Here is an 18,562-nt window from a genome sequence, read left to right as displayed (position 1 = left end):
AGGTAATAAGATGTCCCCTAAAATCAAAGCAAAACTCACCTTAAAAAAACATCAATTTGTTTTGCAAAAACTTTGTTAGAATAGAAAAAACCATGTTATATTTTATTGTATTTGCAGGAAGCTAATAAAGAATGCAACAATTTTAATAAGTTCTACTATCAAAAAATACGTAGAAAAAATTTTAAATTACTTTGGTGCTTAAAACCGTATCTGGCATCAGCTTTTTTGTACCGTATCTGGCTATATTTTTATTACAATGATCTAAACTGTATTTAAAAATAGGACAACTAAGGTTGAATAATAAAAAAAAAAAAACAACAAACCTAGCTGATACTTATTTAACTTAAAACACCATGTTTTTTAATTATAAAAATCACCACATATTAAAAAAACTGTTAGTAAAGATTTTACAATCACGGTTTGCTATACTAAGAGCATATATCCAAATGCTGAAAAGTGGGGTTGTTTTTACTGAAAGAAAACATACAGCATTGTCTAAATCTAATTTAGTTATAGTTGTAAAAGATATAATAATGGCAAGCATTTTTATTTATTTATTTTTAAAAACATTCGACACCAAAATTTACACTTTGTTGTAATTTACCTGGTAAATCGAAACTAGTAATGCAGTGGCTATGAGTTTTTCAATCTAATGTCTAGTCAGAGAAGAAAAAGGATGAGATAAATTCAAGTAAATTATTGATCAAAATAGAATTGAAAGAACTAAAGTTAATGCGTAAGTCCTGGTTCATTGTCGTCTGTTCTTTAGTTTAAAAAAATGATTATTTAGGCTTATATTACCATGGCGCACTAGAAAGAAAATAATTTTTTTGCACTACTGTGTAAATAATAAAACTTTCTATTGCCTCAAACATAAAGAAATTCAAACACTTTGATAAGTTGTACTGCTTTATATCTGAAGGAATAAGACACTATCACCTCTCTAAAAGAATAGTTCCGTTTGAAGCACTCTGGCTATTCCCACCCAACATGAGACGACTTTAAGACGTATGTAACTTATCTTTAACTCGTTTAGACGGCTTATGACGGCTTATCCACACCTCATTAAGACGTCTTCCGACAACCAGTTTAAGACGTCCGCAAGATATCTGAACAAGACGTCTGTCGGAACAACTAGTTTAAGACCTCCGTAAGATACTTTAACAAGACGTCTTTCGGAATAACCATTTTAAGACGTCTTTAACAATCTGAACAAGACGTCTGTTGCAACAACCAGTTTATGATGTCTTTTGGAATAACCAGTTTAAGACGTCTTTAAATTATCTTAACAAGAAATCTGTTAGAATGACCAGTTTAAGACGTCCGTAAGACATCTTAACGAGACGGTTGTCGGAACAACCAGTTAAAGACGTCTGTCCGAATAACTAGCTTAAGATATCTTTCAGAATAACCAGTTTAAGACGTCTTTAACTTATCTTAACAAGACGTCTATCGGTACAGCCAGTTTAAGACGTTCGTAAGAAATCTTAACAAAATGTCTCACAGTGGTTCAAGGTGTGCCAAAATAAAAAAAAAAAATTTTTGTTCAACGTAGGTTTAATGGTAATAGTTGTTTTCCATACTTATCAAGCTTTAAAAAAAAGATGTTTTTAGTCACTAGCTTTTACATTAAATTTTATATGGTCTGTTGAAGTTAATTTTTTTTGCCAGATTTGTAAGTTTTAAAATGAAAATTAATAAAATATATGTGTTGCTACACAGAAACTGTCAACTATTTTTTAACTAAAATTATTTGCGCTATAATTTTTTTATATATTGATAGATTGATAATCTTTGAAACAAAATAACTTCCTTGCAAATTTTTTGCTTGTAAGTAAGAAATTTTATTTAATTTTTAAGATGATGTGTTTTTACAGGTTTTTTTTTGTGTAAATTTTTGCTTACTTTATTTAATTAAAAAAACCTCCAATATCCTCCAGTTTGAAAATGCATTAAAATCTTTACTAAGTATATATATTATAATTTAAAGTTAGTTTTAGCTTCAACAAAGTACCACATTGCCCACAAATTAACTTTTAGATAGCAGGTTATAACTAAAATTTTGCCCGCGACAAACAAATCACGAGTTTTTTTAATTAGTTTATTTTTAATTAATCACTTGGTTTTTTAATTAAAAATAAAACACATCATCAGTAAACTTTTAGGCATAAATATACTGTCATTTAAATGATTTCTAATGAATGTATTTTAGAATTTATAGGTTAAAATGAAATACATTGGGATATATACCTACATGCTAGAAAATAAATTAAAAATCTCTGACCATGGTGTTTTAAAGGATGTTATCAATGGTATGAATCTGGTAAACCCTAACCCTAAGCTGGAAACATTGCTAATTCATATAAGAAAGAGATGGCAAGACTTAAAAGGTAGCCGCATTTGTTTCAAAAAAAAGCATAAAGAGTGGCTACAGACAGAGATTGATGTTTTTACTGATAATCCTGTGAAACAAGATACACGTGGCAGGCCTTCAATTGAGAATTTTGATGACTGTTCACTTCTAACAAAGTACAGGCGCATCAACTCTCTACAACATGGGCATTCATGGAATGAACTACTTTTTCCAGCAAAAGTTTCTCTTAAAAAAGAAAATAAACTTGATGAGGTACATGCAGTAAAGAGAATTTTTGACAATAGTAACAAAATATCTCAACAACTCTCTGGCAATGAGGCTCTAGCTTTACTTTTAGATACAAATATGACCAAAGATGGATATCAACAACATCGAAATGCTGCTTTAAGAATAAAACTGTGAACTTTATCCTTCATATCACATGAACTGCTAACTGCAGAAAGGAAACAAGTCCAAAAAATTCAAAAATGACTTTTTAACATAAATCAGTTTTGAAAAGGTAGACACACTATTTACTGCTAAAAGGGATAAACCTGCTATAATTTTTATAGGCATGGCACCAGTTTGAATTTTGCGTTTACCGCAGAAAGGAAACACGTCCGGGACTTGTTCCTTTTCTGCGGTAAACATTAGTAACATAAAATAATAACATTTTGCTTGTGACTTACAAATTTCTTTGTTAATAATGAGTTATTCAGATGAAGATGACAATTCTTTAAAGAGAAGAAAGAAAGGAGTTGTTAATTCCGAAAGATATAAAAGGAATGTAATTAAGAAGGCTAAAGTGGCAGGAAAAGAACATATAAACATGGTTGGAAAAACAATACCTGCCAAGAAACCAGCATCTAATGTTTGCAGGTAAACTGTTATCGATTTATTTGTATTAATTATTATAATATTTCAGTAATATTCATCTAGAAAGTTTTTTAAATACTGTTATCTTTCGTGTCTTTTGCATAAGATAAATTGGCTGAAGGAAATGCACAACATTTGTAGGTTTCTGGCCGCTGTGTTTGATTATGTGTCATAACATTTTGCATTTATGATATTTGAACAAAGCTAGGTTACATTAAAACTACATAAATAAAGCCATGCAACAACTAGTACTACTAGTAGTAGTCTAATTTTCTGATTAATTAGGAAATGCCTAGGGTTTTTGGTAGAAACCTAGCTTATGTGTTTTCAAACATAGATATTAAAACGTAGATAGACCTAACCTTTTCATTTTTATTTCAGTTGCAAGAAAAACTGTTTGAAGAGTTACATGGCGGATGACATGGTGGCAATATTTACCAAGCTACATGATATGGAAACTAAAACACAACAAGACGTCTACTTGCAGTCACTAATGGAGGTTTCCCCAGTTAACCGTCCAAGATCTAGACCAGGTTCTTCTTCTACAAAACCTAAATCTGTTGAAGTGAAGTACCATATTATGCACAATGGGGTTCGTACTAAGATATGTAAAAATGGATTTATGAAATCATACGGATGTACTTCCAAACAGTGTTACAGACTCTCACATCTGTTACAGCTAAGCAAAACTCCAATAGATAAAAGAGGTAGAAATGTTTCTGGTAATGGCATTCCTGGCACTGTAATCACTTGTTTGAGAGCTCATATTGAACAATATCCTAGAGAAACTGAACACTATACTGGAAGAGATAAAGAATACTTACCAGCTAATTTAAACGTAAAAACTATGTATGAGATGTTTATAAACAAACATAAATATTTCCTTTTAGCTACACTTGGCGGTGAGAAAAGGCTGTCATATAAATTTTTCTGGCATTATTTCAAAGAAAATTACTCATTACGTTTTGGTCAACCTGCAAAAGGCGCATGTATTGCTTGTGAGGAACTTAAGTTGAAAATAAAAAGTCCTTTTCTTAATAACAATGAAAAAAGACATGCAATAGCAGAGCTTATGGTCCACAATAGGAGGGCTAAAAAGTTTTACAACAAAATAAAAGATACCACAGAGAAATGCATAAAAGACGCTAAACAAGTTGGATTATGTATAGATTACATGTCTAATGTTACATTACCGTGCATACCAGTACAAGATACTTATTATTTCAGGAAACTCATAGTAAACGTTTTTGGAATTCACGACATTGCTTCCCAAAAAATGTCTGTTTTTATTTATCATGAAGGCGAAGGAGGTAAAGGTTCAAACGAAGTATGCTCTATGCTTATGTGGTATGTAAAAAACAAAATTTCAGATGAAGTTAAAACTTTACACCTTTTTGGTGACAACTGTGCTGGTCAAAACAAGAACCACACCCTTGTTAGACTTATGATGGCTCTTTGTGAAATTAAGAGATTTGATAAAATAAATTTGGTGTTTCCTGTTAGGGGACATTCTTTTATGCCTAATGACCGTGATTTTGGAATTATAAGGAGAAAACTAAAAAAAGTAGAGAGATATTATGAAACTGATGAAGTAATTAATCTGATTAACAGTTCTTCAAACATTCCTGGAAAGTTTAATGTGAAAAAAATGTCATTTGAAGATTTTATTGACTACGGTGCCTGGTGGCCCAAGTTTTACAAGAGAACATGCTTAAGCAATGACTCTTATGGAAAAAAGGTACTAAAATCTAACAAAATAACATTTTCAATCTCAAAATATCGTGAGATATCAGTTTCTTCTGATGAACCTGCGGAGATTGAATGCAGTATGCATATTGCTGGATTGATAAGTGACATTTTTCGCTTACGAAACACTATAGGAGACTGAACTACCAACTAATAAAGCTTATTCAGCTGTATTATCCATCAAACACTTAAAAATTGTAGATATAAAGAAAACTTTGGTTTATATTCCGGTTGAAAAGCTCCGATTTTGGAATGAAATAACGTTATGGCCTGTAACTACTGTGCCCATTCAAGAAGATCAACCAACTGAATAAATAACGTTCTTAAGTTGTAGTGTGCATTTTATTATGATAATAAAACAATAAAATAGCATTATTTAATTAGTGCAGCCTAAATAAATCACTTTTTAAGATTTTAGTAGTTTATTTTTTATTTTTAAACCTCGTTTACTGCAAAAAGGGATCATGTCCATGTTTGAAAATGTGTCCTACACTCATAACAAAATACATTAAAAAAATTATATATATATCTTTCAAACCCCTACTAACTGTTGAATAACTAGGTAAAAATTGAAAACCCAAAGTTTAAAAATAAAGGGTCGAAACAGTTTTTTGTCTTTCCTGTAAAATTAGGATTTGTGGACTTGTTGCTATTCTGCGGTTAGCGATTCACATAATAAAGACAGCGAAATTATCTTGCTATCCAAATGAAATAGAGATAGATGATTTTTTTGCTAAAATCTCAATGCAGAGCTTGGTCGACCACACTGCACAAAGACTATGTCAAGTACAGAATGAAGTTATTAAAACAGTTGCTGGTGATGCAACCATATTTGCTACTTTAAGACACAAGGCAGGATTTGATGGCTCAACAGGACAAAGTGTCTATAAGCAAACAGTGTCTAAAGATGGTATCCGTATTGTACAAATAGAAGAGTCATTGTTTTTAACTTGCATAGTACCACTTGACTTGAGCTCATTTGCTGGTGGAAAAAAGACAACTTTGTGGCGAAACCTAAAACCATCATCAACTCTGTATTGTCGCCGTTTGCGTTTTCAGTTTGAAAAAGAGTCTAAAGATATTATAATCTCTGAAGAAGCTCAACTAAAAGAAGAAATAAGGAACTTAAATTGTACAAAAATTATGTTAAACAATGGAGAAGTACTTCAAGTAAAGCATGTGATTGAAATAACAATGATTGATGGAAAAGTACACACAGCTTTATCTGAGCCCACTAACTCAAGTCAGTGTTGCTCTATCTGTGGATGCTCACCAAAATGTTGTTCGATGTTTTGAATGTTTTCTGCATATTGGTTACAAGTTGCCTATCAAAAAGTGGCAAGCAAGAACAGCAGAAGACAAAGCACAAGTTGCTGAAACAAAGTCTCACATCCAACAAGCTTTTTAATTCAACAGATGGGCCTTGTTGTTGATCAACCAAAGTCTGGAGGATCTGGTACATCTAATGATGGCAACACTTCAGGACGAGCATTTACTGATGCCATTTCTTTTGCAAATATAACAGGTGTCAATAAGGAACTAATTTTAAAATTGCACATTATTTTGTCAAGCATATCAAGTGTCTATGAAATAAATACTGAAAAGTTTACCATGATGTGTACAGAAACTGAAAAGTTGTTTGTGAAACTGTACCCATGGTACTACATGCCACAAAGCCTCCACAAACTGCTAATCCACGGCCCAGCCATCATTAATAGAATCTCACTGCCAATTGGAATGATGAGTGAAGAAGCACAGGAGGCAACAAACAAATTTTTCAAACGGTTTCGTGAACGTCATGCTCGAAAAGCTTCAAGATGTATGGCAAATGAGGACATTTTGAAAAGATTTCTATGCTCATCTGATCCTGTCATAGCATCTTTGAGGCAAACCTGCACTTCAAAAAAGAAAGACTTTCCTATTGAGGTTTTGGAGTTATTATTATCAGGAGATAACATTGTAAATTTGTAAATACTTCATTTAAATATATGCAGACATAGATTGTTGCCTTAAAGTTGTAAATTGTGTTTGAATGAGTTGATAAGGCATGAAAGTAATTTTTCATAAGATTGTGTACCTATTAAAAACAGTAAAATGTAATTTTTTAATGTTTATTCTGTGGATTATGTTTGAATTGAGTTGATAAGATGTGAAAAAATGCATTTTTTTAATTTTTTTTTGCTGTATTTATAGTTATTAAGAAAAAAAAAATTAATAAAATCATTTTTTAAGTCACAAATATATTTAGAAGCTCTAAGTATGTTATTTATATCAAATTTAAAAATATTTAATAAAAAAATAATTTTGGCACAAAAATGGGCATTCCGACCCACTGTGCATATGTCAGACATATGAAGACACTGCATTAGTAAGAAGTACTTCTTAGGAAAGGAATAGTTTATTTTAAATGACAACAGTTAAATTTGCTTTTGAGTGCTAGTTACACTCATCTATTATGACGTTAATTTTTAGTTAGGTCAGAAAATTATGTTTCATTTATGACTATTTGCATAGTGTCTGCTCCAAACGTTAGCACATTATCTTCATCATTAATCTTAACTTGTTAAATGTGTTTAAGATGTTGTTCGACTTTAAATTGCCGCTTTGTTTCAATGTCCACCTAACCAGGTGCGGTTTGCAGATGGAAAGATGGACAATAAAACAAAGCAGCTTGATTGGAGAAACAGTTCAATCATTCTCCAATCAAGTTCGCTTTGAAAAATAAATATATGCTGAATTTAATTTTTTCATCAACAATGCCTGTAATTAAAATAATCAAAAAAAACAACAACAGAACTTGAAACCTAATGAAGTGAAGTTGATCGACAGTTTTCTTATAAAATTTAAAATAAAATACAGCTTGTTAGTCATTAACTCGTACTCTCATAAACATTTATTAAACCACGCGATGACGTCAAGTATTTTTACAGTAATTAATATATGGTATGAAGTTGGTAATTATTATCTTATTTTTAGTTACGAATAATTGTCAACTATGTCAGATTTAGTATAAATAACGCTGTTTTCTTAATAAGAATATATATATAAACAAGTTACAAAAAAGGCGTTGAGTCGATCTTCCTTAGTCAGTTAAAAACAAAGAAATATTCACAACACAAAGTGGCGACCCTGCCAGGACACTGGAATCTACGGAACACTCTTCAAGCTATCAACTGACGTAAGAAATCAAAGATTACAATAGAATTTAAAATGCCTCCGAAGCAGCGCGAAGATCCAATCGCTACACTATCAAGGAAATTGGAACTAACATTAACAAAAGTTGAGCGACTTGGTCTGGAAGTACGCATATCATTGAACAATAACGGTATACACACACTAGATAGATTAGAACCAACCATCAAAGCAAAACTGTCGGAGACTTTTAACTTAATCCAAAACATAGAAGAATTAAAAAGAGACGTAGAAAACGCCGACAATCAAGAAATCGACAACTGGTACGAACAACAGAACAACTTAATTAAACAGCAAAGCGAACTTCTAACCTCGCTGGAAGAATACCGCATAGAAAGAGAAATTACGAAAAAGAAGAAAATTCACGAAGAAATTGCTCGTGTAAAAGAAGAACTAAATGAACAAAAACAAGAAACAACTCAAAGCATGCACAGTGCACACACAAATGATTGTAAAGCAAAACTTCCCAGACTACAAATTTCAAAATTTGATGGGACTTTTCTGGATTGGGTGCGGTTCTGGGAACAATTCAGCACAGAAATTGACAACAGAAGCTATCCTCTAGTAACTAAATTATCGTACTTACGTGAACTACTATCAAACACGCCAAAAGAGGAAATTGCTGGACTCCCTTTTAATGCAAATGGTTATGAAAAAGCGAAAATGATTCTAAATCAAAAATATGGAATCACTTCTGAAATTATACGCCAGCATGGTTGTAATATCATGGATCTTCCCTACATAAAAAATACCGACGTAGATCAAATACATAATTTTTACAGAAAATTAAATATAAGCATAAACTCGTTGAAAACTTTAAACAAATTGGAAACAGCAGAAATACTGGCACGTGAAACTCTCGACAAACTGGGTCCTGTTAAAGCTGATATTACTCGAACAGATCCAAAATGGCAGGAATGGGGCTTTGAACAGCTAATTGAAGCTCTACGTGAATATACCTTACGAAACCCAGAATCATCTATTGGATGAACAAGAAATAATATCAGAAAAGAAAAATCAAAACCTCACAATAATTGGGAGCACAAAAATCAAATGGAAAAACACTTCCAACATAACGAAACTAAAAACATTGGCTGTCTACTGCAGTTCGCAAAATCATCGTAGTCACGAATGTACGAAACTTCATTCAACACAGCAAAGGAAACAATATCTTAAAGAAAACCATCGCTGCTTCAACTGCTCGTCAACAAACCACACAGTATCCAACTGTCGTAGCAAACGTTCTTGCTACCATTGTCAAGGAAGGCATCATTCCTCTATATGCACTGGGGTTAATAAAGACGAATCAAAAAAGGGTATCCTTATGGCTGGATACGAAGGGCAAACTATTCATCCCACAGTCGTTGTGAACATTGGCAAATATAAAGTGAGAGCACTCTTGGATACGGTAGCTGGTAGTTCTTATGCTTCATCTACGCTAACCAAGTACCTAAAGTTAGAGCCAAATAATTTGGAATCGAAAAATATTGAAACATTGACTGGATCAGTACATCAAAACCTTCCGTTGTTCTACACAACTCTATATTCAATAAACGGACGCAACAGCCTTGATATTAAACTCAACAAGCTAGAAAGGAAAGTGCTTACAGTGCTACAAAATCCGAGGATATCCGTCCTAAAAAAGAAATTCAAACACTTAGAGGGATTGCATTTTCATAATGAAGATGACTACGATGATCATAAAATTCATCTTATAATTGGTGCTGGTGAGATTGCAAGAATAAGATTGAAAGTTTTCAGGACTGGAAATGATGGAGAAGCTATTGCAGAAGAAACCATATTTGGATGGACGGTTATGGGACCATGACAAAGCACCTCGGACTGTTTATATTTTACAAAGTCAACCAACGACTGTTATAAAGAACTATATAGCTTGGATGTTCTTGGTCTAGAAGATCAAAGCGAAGGGAATCAAAATGAAGTATATGAAGAATTTAAAGAACAGCTACAACAAGACTCCACTGGTTCTTATCACACTGGATTACCATGGAAAGTAGAACATTCAAAATTAGCATCTTATTCAGATGGTAGTATCTCAAGGTTGCATAGTGTACTTAGAAAACTGGAAATGAAACCAAATGATCTCATAAAATATAACGCTATTATTCAAGAACAACTCAAGGATGGGATAATTGAGTATGCACCAAACAAACCAACTGGCAAGAGAATATTCTACATGCCTCATCGAGCAGTGATAAAAGAGGACTCCGAAACAACCAAGCTAAGGATTGTTTTTGACGGATCACCCTCACTTAACGACTGTTTACATATTGGTCCTCCATTACAACCCTTACTACTCAATGTTATTTTAAAAAACAGATTGCAACCTGTTTGTCTTACTGGAGACATTAAACAAGCGTTCCTACAAATAAGAGTTGATACTAAAGATCGTGATGTTTTCCGTTTCTATTGGATATCGGACTTGAAAAGTAAAGAAGTAATAACTCTAAGATTTACTCGAATCCCGTTTGGCTGTGCATCTAGTCCCTTTACTCTTGGGGGAGTAATCAAGCAACATTTAATGACGTATGAAAAACATTATCCGCATAAAAAGAATGAAATTCAGATAATCAACAGGGGCATATATGTTGATGATATAATCACTGGGGGAGTTGACCTGGAATGTGTCGAAAAATTGAAACAAACAGCAATTCATCTGTTCGAAATGGGAGGATTCCAGCTTCACAAATGGCACTCGAATTTTCCTGCATTAGAAACCAATGATTCAAAAGAGAACAATCATGAAGTTACCATCAATGAACAAAATAAACGTTATTCAAAAATTTTTGGTTTGTTGTGGGACAAAAATGATGACACTTTATTAATGGATTGCAGACCAACTCGCCAAACAAATATCACAACCAAAAGAGGAATTTTAGAAAGTTTGGCTAGAGTTTTTGATCCACTTGGTGTGATTTCCCCAATAGCACTAACAGCAAAACTTATATATCGACAAATTTGTGATTTAAACTTTGCTTGGGATAAAAAACTTTCACCTGAATTATCAAAGGAATGGATGCTTTGGAAATATACGTTACCAGACCTTACACCAATACCAAGAAGTATAACTGTTTTGAATCATATAATAAAAAAGATTGAAATCCATGGATTTGGTGATGCAAGCAAAGATGGCTGCTGCAGTGCAATATACGTAGTAGTACATCAAGGAAACAAAGTAACTCAAGGATTGTTTACAGCCAAATCACGCATATCAAAACGAGGTTGTTCTATTCCCAGACTTGATTTGATTTCTGGACACATGGTAGCTAATGCTCTTACAAACGTTAAATTGGCACTTGAAGGATATCCAGTTATGGAAATATACGGCTGGCTTGATAGTTCAGTAGCACTGCATTGGATCCTTAATGACAATCGTAAATGGAAGCAGTTTTTATCAAATCGTGTCAAAGAAATCAATAAACGAAGTTGGATTATCTGGCGTCACTGTCCAACCAATCAGAACCCAGCTGATATTGGAAGTAGAGGAATTAAAAATGGAAAAATTCCACAAATATGGTTCAACGGTCCAACATGGCTTACCAAAAGGAATGAGTGGCCAACTAATATAGTTCATACACAAATGGATGAAGTAATGAAAGAAGTTAATCCAACAAAAATACATAACCTTGCCACAGCAGAGACGTTTAACTACTTTGATGAACTTATGAACAAGTATCAACTACCAAAAGTTATAAGAATAATGGTATGGATCTTAAGAATCATTATCAATCTCAAAAGTAAAAGAAAATGTCGAGGTGTGCAATCAGCTACTGAAAGGAACAACGCAATACAAAAGCTGATCAAAATTGCTCAATACGAATTTGAAAAATCCGAACAATTTAAAGAAACTTCAGAAAGATTACGATTACATAGAAATCACGATGGGCTTTTAGTTTGCATTGGTCGTATACAAGGTGAGCACCCAATATTTTTACCTCGCAAGCATCCCTTTACAAACTTGGTTATTCAAAGAGCACATGCACAGACTCACCATGGGATGGTTGGTCTGACAATGTCCAAGTTTCGTGAACATTATTGGACAGATACATTACGTAGCCAAGTCAAAACAGTTATATACGATTGCAATTGGTGTAAAAGATTCAGGTGCAAACCATTACTAGCTCCATTAACAGCTGATTTGCCAAAGTATCGAACTAAAAGCAAATACCCCTTTGCAACTATTGGTTTGGATTTCGCTGGCCCAATCAAATATAAAGTAAGCAAAGAGTGTTACAAAAAGTCACACATTGTACTTTATACTTGTGCAACTTCAAGAGCAATCCATTTGGATCTTCTAAAAACAATGGAAAATGAAGAATTCCGTCGAAGTATAAAAGAAATGATTGCAAGAAGGGGCACACCTGCACTCATAATAAGCGACAATGCCAAAACATTTGTAAGTACTGCAAGGTGGATCCGACGATTGCAGAAAGACCCGCTGATAAACGATTACTTAGGTGAAATGAACATAAAATGGAAGTTTAATTTAGCAAGAAGCCCATGGTGGGGAGGTTTCTTTGAAAGAATGGTGGGTTTGGTAAAAAGATCATTACACAAAGCAACTGGAAGGATTCGTCTGACTTTCGAACGACTTAAAGAAGTTTTGATTGATATTGAAAATACTTTGAATAACCGACCATTAGGATATATCGAGAACGATATTCAACTTCCGATATTAACACCAAACATGATTTTACATGGGAAAGGTATTACGATCCCTTCCGAAAATGAAGAAGATGACGATGATGAAGATTTTAACAACAAATCGACTACACGAGCAATGCGGTGTATCACGAAATGCAAGAACTTAGCGTGGAAAAGGTGGACAAACGAGTACTTAAGATCATTACGAGAAAATTATCAGCGCAAAGGGTATAATCAAAAGGACATAGCAGTGGGAGAGATTTTCTTGCTTAAAGGAGAAGAAAAGAATAGAGGTGAGTGGAAAATTGGTATGGTAACGAAACTTGTACGCGGAGAAGATAATATAATCAGCGGTGCTAAATTAAGAACGGGAAATAATCAAGTAGTGGAAAGACCGATTCAGATGCTTTATCCGATGGAAATTTGCCAAGATCCTACTGAGATCAAGGAATTCTTAAACAATTCTAAACCTTGCGAAAACATATCAGCAGAGCAAACAAAAACTCTGAAACAAAGACCTTCACGAATGGCGAAATCAAAGGCTAAGGAACTTATTAAAATAACAGCCCTTGATGAACATTTTGATGAGAATTTGTAGATATTCTCTACAAATTGGGGGAGTGTGTCATAAACATTTATTAAACCACGCGATGACGTCAAGTATTTTTACAGTAATTAATATATGGTATGAAGTTGGTAATTATTATCTTATTTTTAGTTACGAATAATTGTCAACTATGTCAGATTTAGTATAAATAACGCTGTTTTCTTAATAAGAATATATATATAAACAAGTTACAAAAAAGGCGTTGAGTCGATCTTCCTTAGTCAGTTAAAAACAAAGAAATATTCACAACAGTACAGTAAATAGAAAGTGGAAAATAGACATTTGAAAGCAATACCAATAAATCTTTCCGAAAGTTTTCATTTGGGACTACTCTTAACCAAAACCTAGTAACAATTTTGTCCATAAAAACGAAGAAATTCTTTATGACGTTTTCACACTTACTATTGGCTTTTCGATTTTGTTTCCTCGAAATCTAACGTTTTCAAAACCTCTTACAGAATCATTTAATGTTTAATTTTCATCATTTTTCTGGGACCATCTACGAAGTGTAATTTCTCTTTACTTCATCATTGTAATGAATGAATGAGATAATATCGTTAGCTAAATCTTCATAAGTGAGTAGTCAAGGAAGATTAATATAAGAACTGCAATTTAATTAAAATTACTACTAAATTATACTAAATTTATCAGCGTTTGTTGTCAAGTAAACGCTGAAAACGATAATCAAAGTAGTTACAAAAGGAAGACAACGACAAACTGATTAAACGCTAATTCACTTAAAGCGCAAAGAGGTTCATTTGTTTCATTACGTCATTATTCGACAACCGAAACCAGTTATCAAATTCCAATAACGTCAATTTTAAAAAATTGAGACCAGTTTAAAATCAAAAAAATGCTTTCATGAACAAAGCGACCTTGATGCTAATATTGCTATGGCTACTATGGCTATGGCTATAATTGCTATGGCTCTGTCTTAAATTTGGCGCTGGATAACTCAGGATTAACCTTAAAAGTAAAACTATTAAATTTTTAAAAAACTAAAGACAATAGAAAAACTGTGATTCCAGAAAGCATATGATCATTGTACGACGTTGTTAACTTGTTGGTAACCTAAGAGCCCCCTACGTCGGAAGATATCCTAATATTCTTTCAGCTAACAACTAAATTTGGCATTCTCTAAAAGTTCTGTTTTTAAGCTTTCACTTTATTTAGTTGTGAAGACCTGAAAAATTAGATTTTTTCTTCACAACGTTCAGTTCTGAAGACTTGAAATATGAAAAAAAAAAAAAAGTAATCCACTGAGACGTTGTCATTCAGACAGACGTTGTCATTTCAGACGCCAACAATTGGAACAAAGTCAGCGGCAGTGTTAAAAGCAACGTAATGAAAAAATACATAATAAGTTTTTCTTATGTGGTGTTTATCAAAACTGAACTTAAATTCTTCCTCAGACTGGGACTCGACATATTTCTTTTAGAATTTATTTAACATTCCTTATGAACCACGAAGCTATCTTTACATTTTATTTGCGTCACACTGTTTTTTCTTCAGAAATAAAACTTTTAAATAATTGTCTTTCTTCTCCTCTTCATTAATTTGTGAGCTTTCATTATTCCATAACCAAACCTCATATAACAATTTTTTTTCAAAATTATCTTAACCACAATAAACCCAGATTTTATTTGCACGAACATGGGATGATGACCATTTAATAACATCCGTCACATAGAAACAAACCGCAACTTTTTTACGCAAACCCTTCCTTTTTTTAGTGCGGAAAGTTCTGTTGGTGCTTTTCAGTATCAGGGAAACATATTGGAATGTCTTTTTCGCACATCTTTCTCGTTTACGTAGCTCTGATTCAAGTATTCTAAACTTTCCAAGTACAAATTACCTGGAAAAGAAACATAAAATTTGAAATTTTGTTACTTAAACTTTAATAAACTTGTGTACAAACATTCAAAGTTTCGGATAAAAACTTGCACCTTGGCGAATAATGTTTATCGAAAGTTTAAAAAACCGGATAGAACTGAGAAAACCTCTCGTGCTTTGGTTTTTGGAGGCGGAATCAAGTCTCGCTACAAAAACAAAGCAGGATAAAGTTAGAGACTTTATTAAATAAAAAAAGACAACAATAACAAATAAAAAACAGCAGCAAAAAGTATTATGTTAAACAGATGAGGATTTATTTAAACTTGAGTCTCAGCAACGAACAGATTAGCAGGAATTTACATATTTAAAATAAAAACAAGTTATTTACTATGGAAAAATATATATTTTGATTTATAAAAGGTTGTATTTACTATACAAAAGATTTTCTTTTACTATACAAAAGAATAATTTAGAAGTAGTAAAGAAATATTAGTCAGAATAATGGAACTGGTTACAAAAATAAATTTTAAAAGTCTACGATCCAGTAAAGATAAGAAGACTTTTTAAAATATTCTGATGATGCGACAAGGAAATTGTTGCGATAAAGTGATCTTCAATTTAGTGCGAAGATCCCTTAATTCAATATAAAAGATCATCACAATGAATTGAAGATCAGTTTGATACATTTTTCTAAACTAATTGTGCTCGTAAATGAAGCGTGTTGGACACGTCAATAAGAACTCGTTAAGATTTTAAATCTCAACTATTTAAGCTTGAAATTAATCAATTTTGTCTCTCTTTTCCACCTGTCATCGTCTCTCTTTTCGTTTTTCTTTTTTAATCTTTAGGCTATTTTATTTCGATTATTTCTTTATTTGTTGCTTTACTTTTCTCTTTGCATCTTTTAATCTTTTTTTGCATATATTTTCTAATTTAATCCATCTTATATTCGATAGCATTTAATAATTTAACATACATATATATGTGTATCTGAAGCTTACTCATGATTGGTAAATAAATTATTATCAAGTTTCATTTTGAATAAATTTAGTATAATTTTGGAGCAGTGTTGCAGAGTTTCGTTTATTTAAATTTTTTTAAGATTTTATCACCAACAATGGTCCTAACGAAAGTGTTGATTTGTGTCTGAACTAATGTTTTTTCTTCAAATCGTGACGATTAGTATTTTTTTTTTTTTTATCTTTTTATTTTCTGCAACTTAATGATAAGTTGTAGAAGAAAAAAAAAACAAGGTTTTAAATTTAAAAGAAAAAATTTTTATCACTTTGATTTCATCAATTTGAGACGATGAAATTTAGTGAAGATATTTTATCTATGGCACATACCCTAAAGATTTATTTGTCAGAAAATACTTCGCAATCGAAATCATCAAGTTTTATTGACGGGATTACGCAAATGTTGCCTGAATTTTCCCTCTTAAAAAAGATGTGTTCTTCATTTTATAAAGAAAAGTGTGCCTTAACTAAATGTTTAATCCGGTAACCGATAGTAGTTCACATACATAAATCTGGTTGCTTCGCATCTCTTTTCGTTATTATGTATTAAAACAGTTATCTCATTTCCTTAGAAGTGTTTATCTCAGTTTATGCTGTTTAAGAAAACAATCCTTCAGACTTTTCGATAACTAACAGATTAAATAAAGAGCATCTTAAATTGAAATATAAAAACCGAAAAAAATTTCAATTTTGTAAAACGACAATAAAAAAGTATAATAAAACGGATAAATAATTCAAAAAAAAGTCATAGTTGGTCTGAGGCGAGTTTTTACTAACTTTTTTATTTGCATTTAGTTTGTGTTGTGTCGTGAACGTAAAAATTTAAACCAGAACGGAGTTAATTTGTCTAATACATAAATAAACAAAAACTAATTGTGCAAATGTTTACTGAGTCTTTAATACTTTTTTTTAAAAAACAATTTTAAAGTTTTAATATTTTTAGTTCAATTGCCAACTTAAATTGTTTTTTTTGTTCAGTTACCAACTTCAATTGGTTTCATGTTTGTTATATTTAAAACAAATTGATAAAAAACCGTCGTTTCAACAACCTTTGTTAATGATAATTCATTATTATTATTATTATAATTTTTATAATTATTATAATTATCATTAGTTATATTAATGATAATAAATAAAAGTTGTCTTAAAGATCGAAAAAGTTAACTAAGCACATTTACGTAATGCACCTTGTTGATGACAAAGGGATCAACAACTAGTCATTAAAATCAACCTTGAAGAACATTTTAAGAAAATCTCATAAAGGAGGTACTTTTACAGAAAGAAACCATTTCTACTCGATTTTTCAAGCTTTGTCGAGTATTTACGTCTATGTTTTGACGTTAGTTAAGAAAATGACCAATGGGTTGGCTAGATCTAAGATTCTGTCCACTAGAAGGAATCCTAAAAGAACCTTTTTCTATAAGCACTGTTGCTCTCAAAGTTTTGAATTCATCAATAAACTAAGAAAAGTTACACAGAAAATTGGAAGATTCAACTTTAATTTTCTCTTTTTTTTGTAAATCTTATTTAATTTTATTTTTTAGTTGTTGATGTTATTTTTTGCTTTTTTTTCTTTCTTTGCTTGACTTTTCATTTGTTTGTATCTTCTATTTTGTATCTTGATTAACCTGAGCACGTTGTTTTATCCTTTTTTTGTAGTATTTTTATTGTAGCTTCTTATTGACACAAAATAAATATATAGCTATACACTACACTGCACTTACAAAAGTCTTTTGCACAAATCATTTATAATTTAAGTAATTGAAATTAGTTTTAAAAAAACCTTATATTTGAAAAAATTATATCTAATGTGTTAACTTAGCCTTTAAATTTATAATATATAAATATATATCTCAGTGTTTTATTTCTTTTTGTGGTTAATTGAATGATTTTTGACAATAATTATTTTATCTCTAAAATGTTTAAGAAAATATTCAAGAAAATATTTAAGGAAATAAATTCTTATACATATAACTTATCACAAATTATTTTCTATCTTTTGAAATCCTTCTGGATTCTAACTTACAGTATGAATAAAGACTGTTATATATCATGAGATTTGTGTTGCATACTATGTGACGCCATTGCAATTTTATGCAAGGTAGTGCTTATAGGGGAAAGTGTTATATGCCAAAGCCTATTTTTGACGCCTTTTGTTAGGTTTTCAGTTACGTTTTAAAATATTTTAAACATCAAGGGTTTGTCATGAATCAAAACATCGCGCGACTTTGAACTAATGTATTGGTACCATAACTAAATTAGATATAAGTCCCT

General features: G+C 31.8%; 3 protein-coding genes across 3 annotated transcripts; all 3 read left to right on the top strand.

Moving 5' to 3' along the window:
• The first annotated feature begins 2,202 nt into the window (after nt 1–2,202).
• On the top strand, nt 2,203–5,387 carry LOC145186338 (uncharacterized). The gene is made up of 2 exons (XM_090099122.1): nt 2,203–3,232; nt 3,611–5,387. Exons 1-2 carry the CDS (start codon nt 3,060–3,062, stop codon nt 5,115–5,117), a joined length of 1,680 nt encoding a protein of 559 aa, XP_089955248.1. The 5' UTR covers nt 2,203–3,059; the 3' UTR covers nt 5,118–5,387.
• Nucleotides 5,388–8,328: 2,941 nt separating this feature from the next.
• On the top strand, nt 8,329–13,637 carry LOC149883807 (uncharacterized). The gene is made up of 2 exons (XM_090098374.1): nt 8,329–11,339; nt 11,410–13,637. The coding sequence occupies exons 1-2, from the start codon at nt 10,257–10,259 to the stop codon at nt 11,434–11,436; spliced, it is 1,110 nt and encodes a 369-aa protein (XP_089954500.1). The 5' UTR covers nt 8,329–10,256; the 3' UTR covers nt 11,437–13,637.
• Nucleotides 11,448–13,430, top strand: LOC149883808 (uncharacterized). Its single transcript, XM_090098642.1, has one exon. It carries the CDS (start codon nt 11,448–11,450, stop codon nt 13,428–13,430), a length of 1,983 nt encoding a protein of 660 aa, XP_089954768.1.
• Nucleotides 13,638–18,562: the final 4,925 nt, after the last annotated feature.

The sequence above is a fragment of the Hydra viridissima genome, unplaced genomic scaffold (assembly GCF_058129835.1).
Source record: "Hydra viridissima isolate aposymbiotic clone 2 unplaced genomic scaffold, HvirCarnegie_v1 scaffold_9, whole genome shotgun sequence".
NCBI classification, from domain to species: Eukaryota; Metazoa; Cnidaria; class Hydrozoa; order Anthoathecata; family Hydridae; genus Hydra; species Hydra viridissima.
This window is presented reverse-complemented; position numbering and strand designations above follow the sequence as displayed.

Excerpts from the sequence above, each read along its gene's own strand:
- LOC149883808 (XM_090098642.1), top strand. The coding sequence starts at position 11,448 with ATGGTAGCTAATGCTCTTACAAACGTTAAATTGGCACTTGAAGGATAT.
- LOC149883807 (XM_090098374.1), top strand. The coding sequence starts at position 10,257 with ATGAAACCAAATGATCTCATAAAATATAACGCTATTATTCAAGAACAA. Across the intron at positions 11,340-11,409 it reads GCTGCTGCAGTGCAATATAC|GTTGTTCTATTCCCAGACTT; the intron begins GTAGTAGTACAT and ends TATCAAAACGAG.
- LOC145186338 (XM_090099122.1), top strand. The coding sequence starts at position 3,060 with ATGAGTTATTCAGATGAAGATGACAATTCTTTAAAGAGAAGAAAGAAA. Across the intron at positions 3,233-3,610 it reads CCAGCATCTAATGTTTGCAG|TTGCAAGAAAAACTGTTTGA; the intron begins GTAAACTGTTAT and ends TTTTTATTTCAG.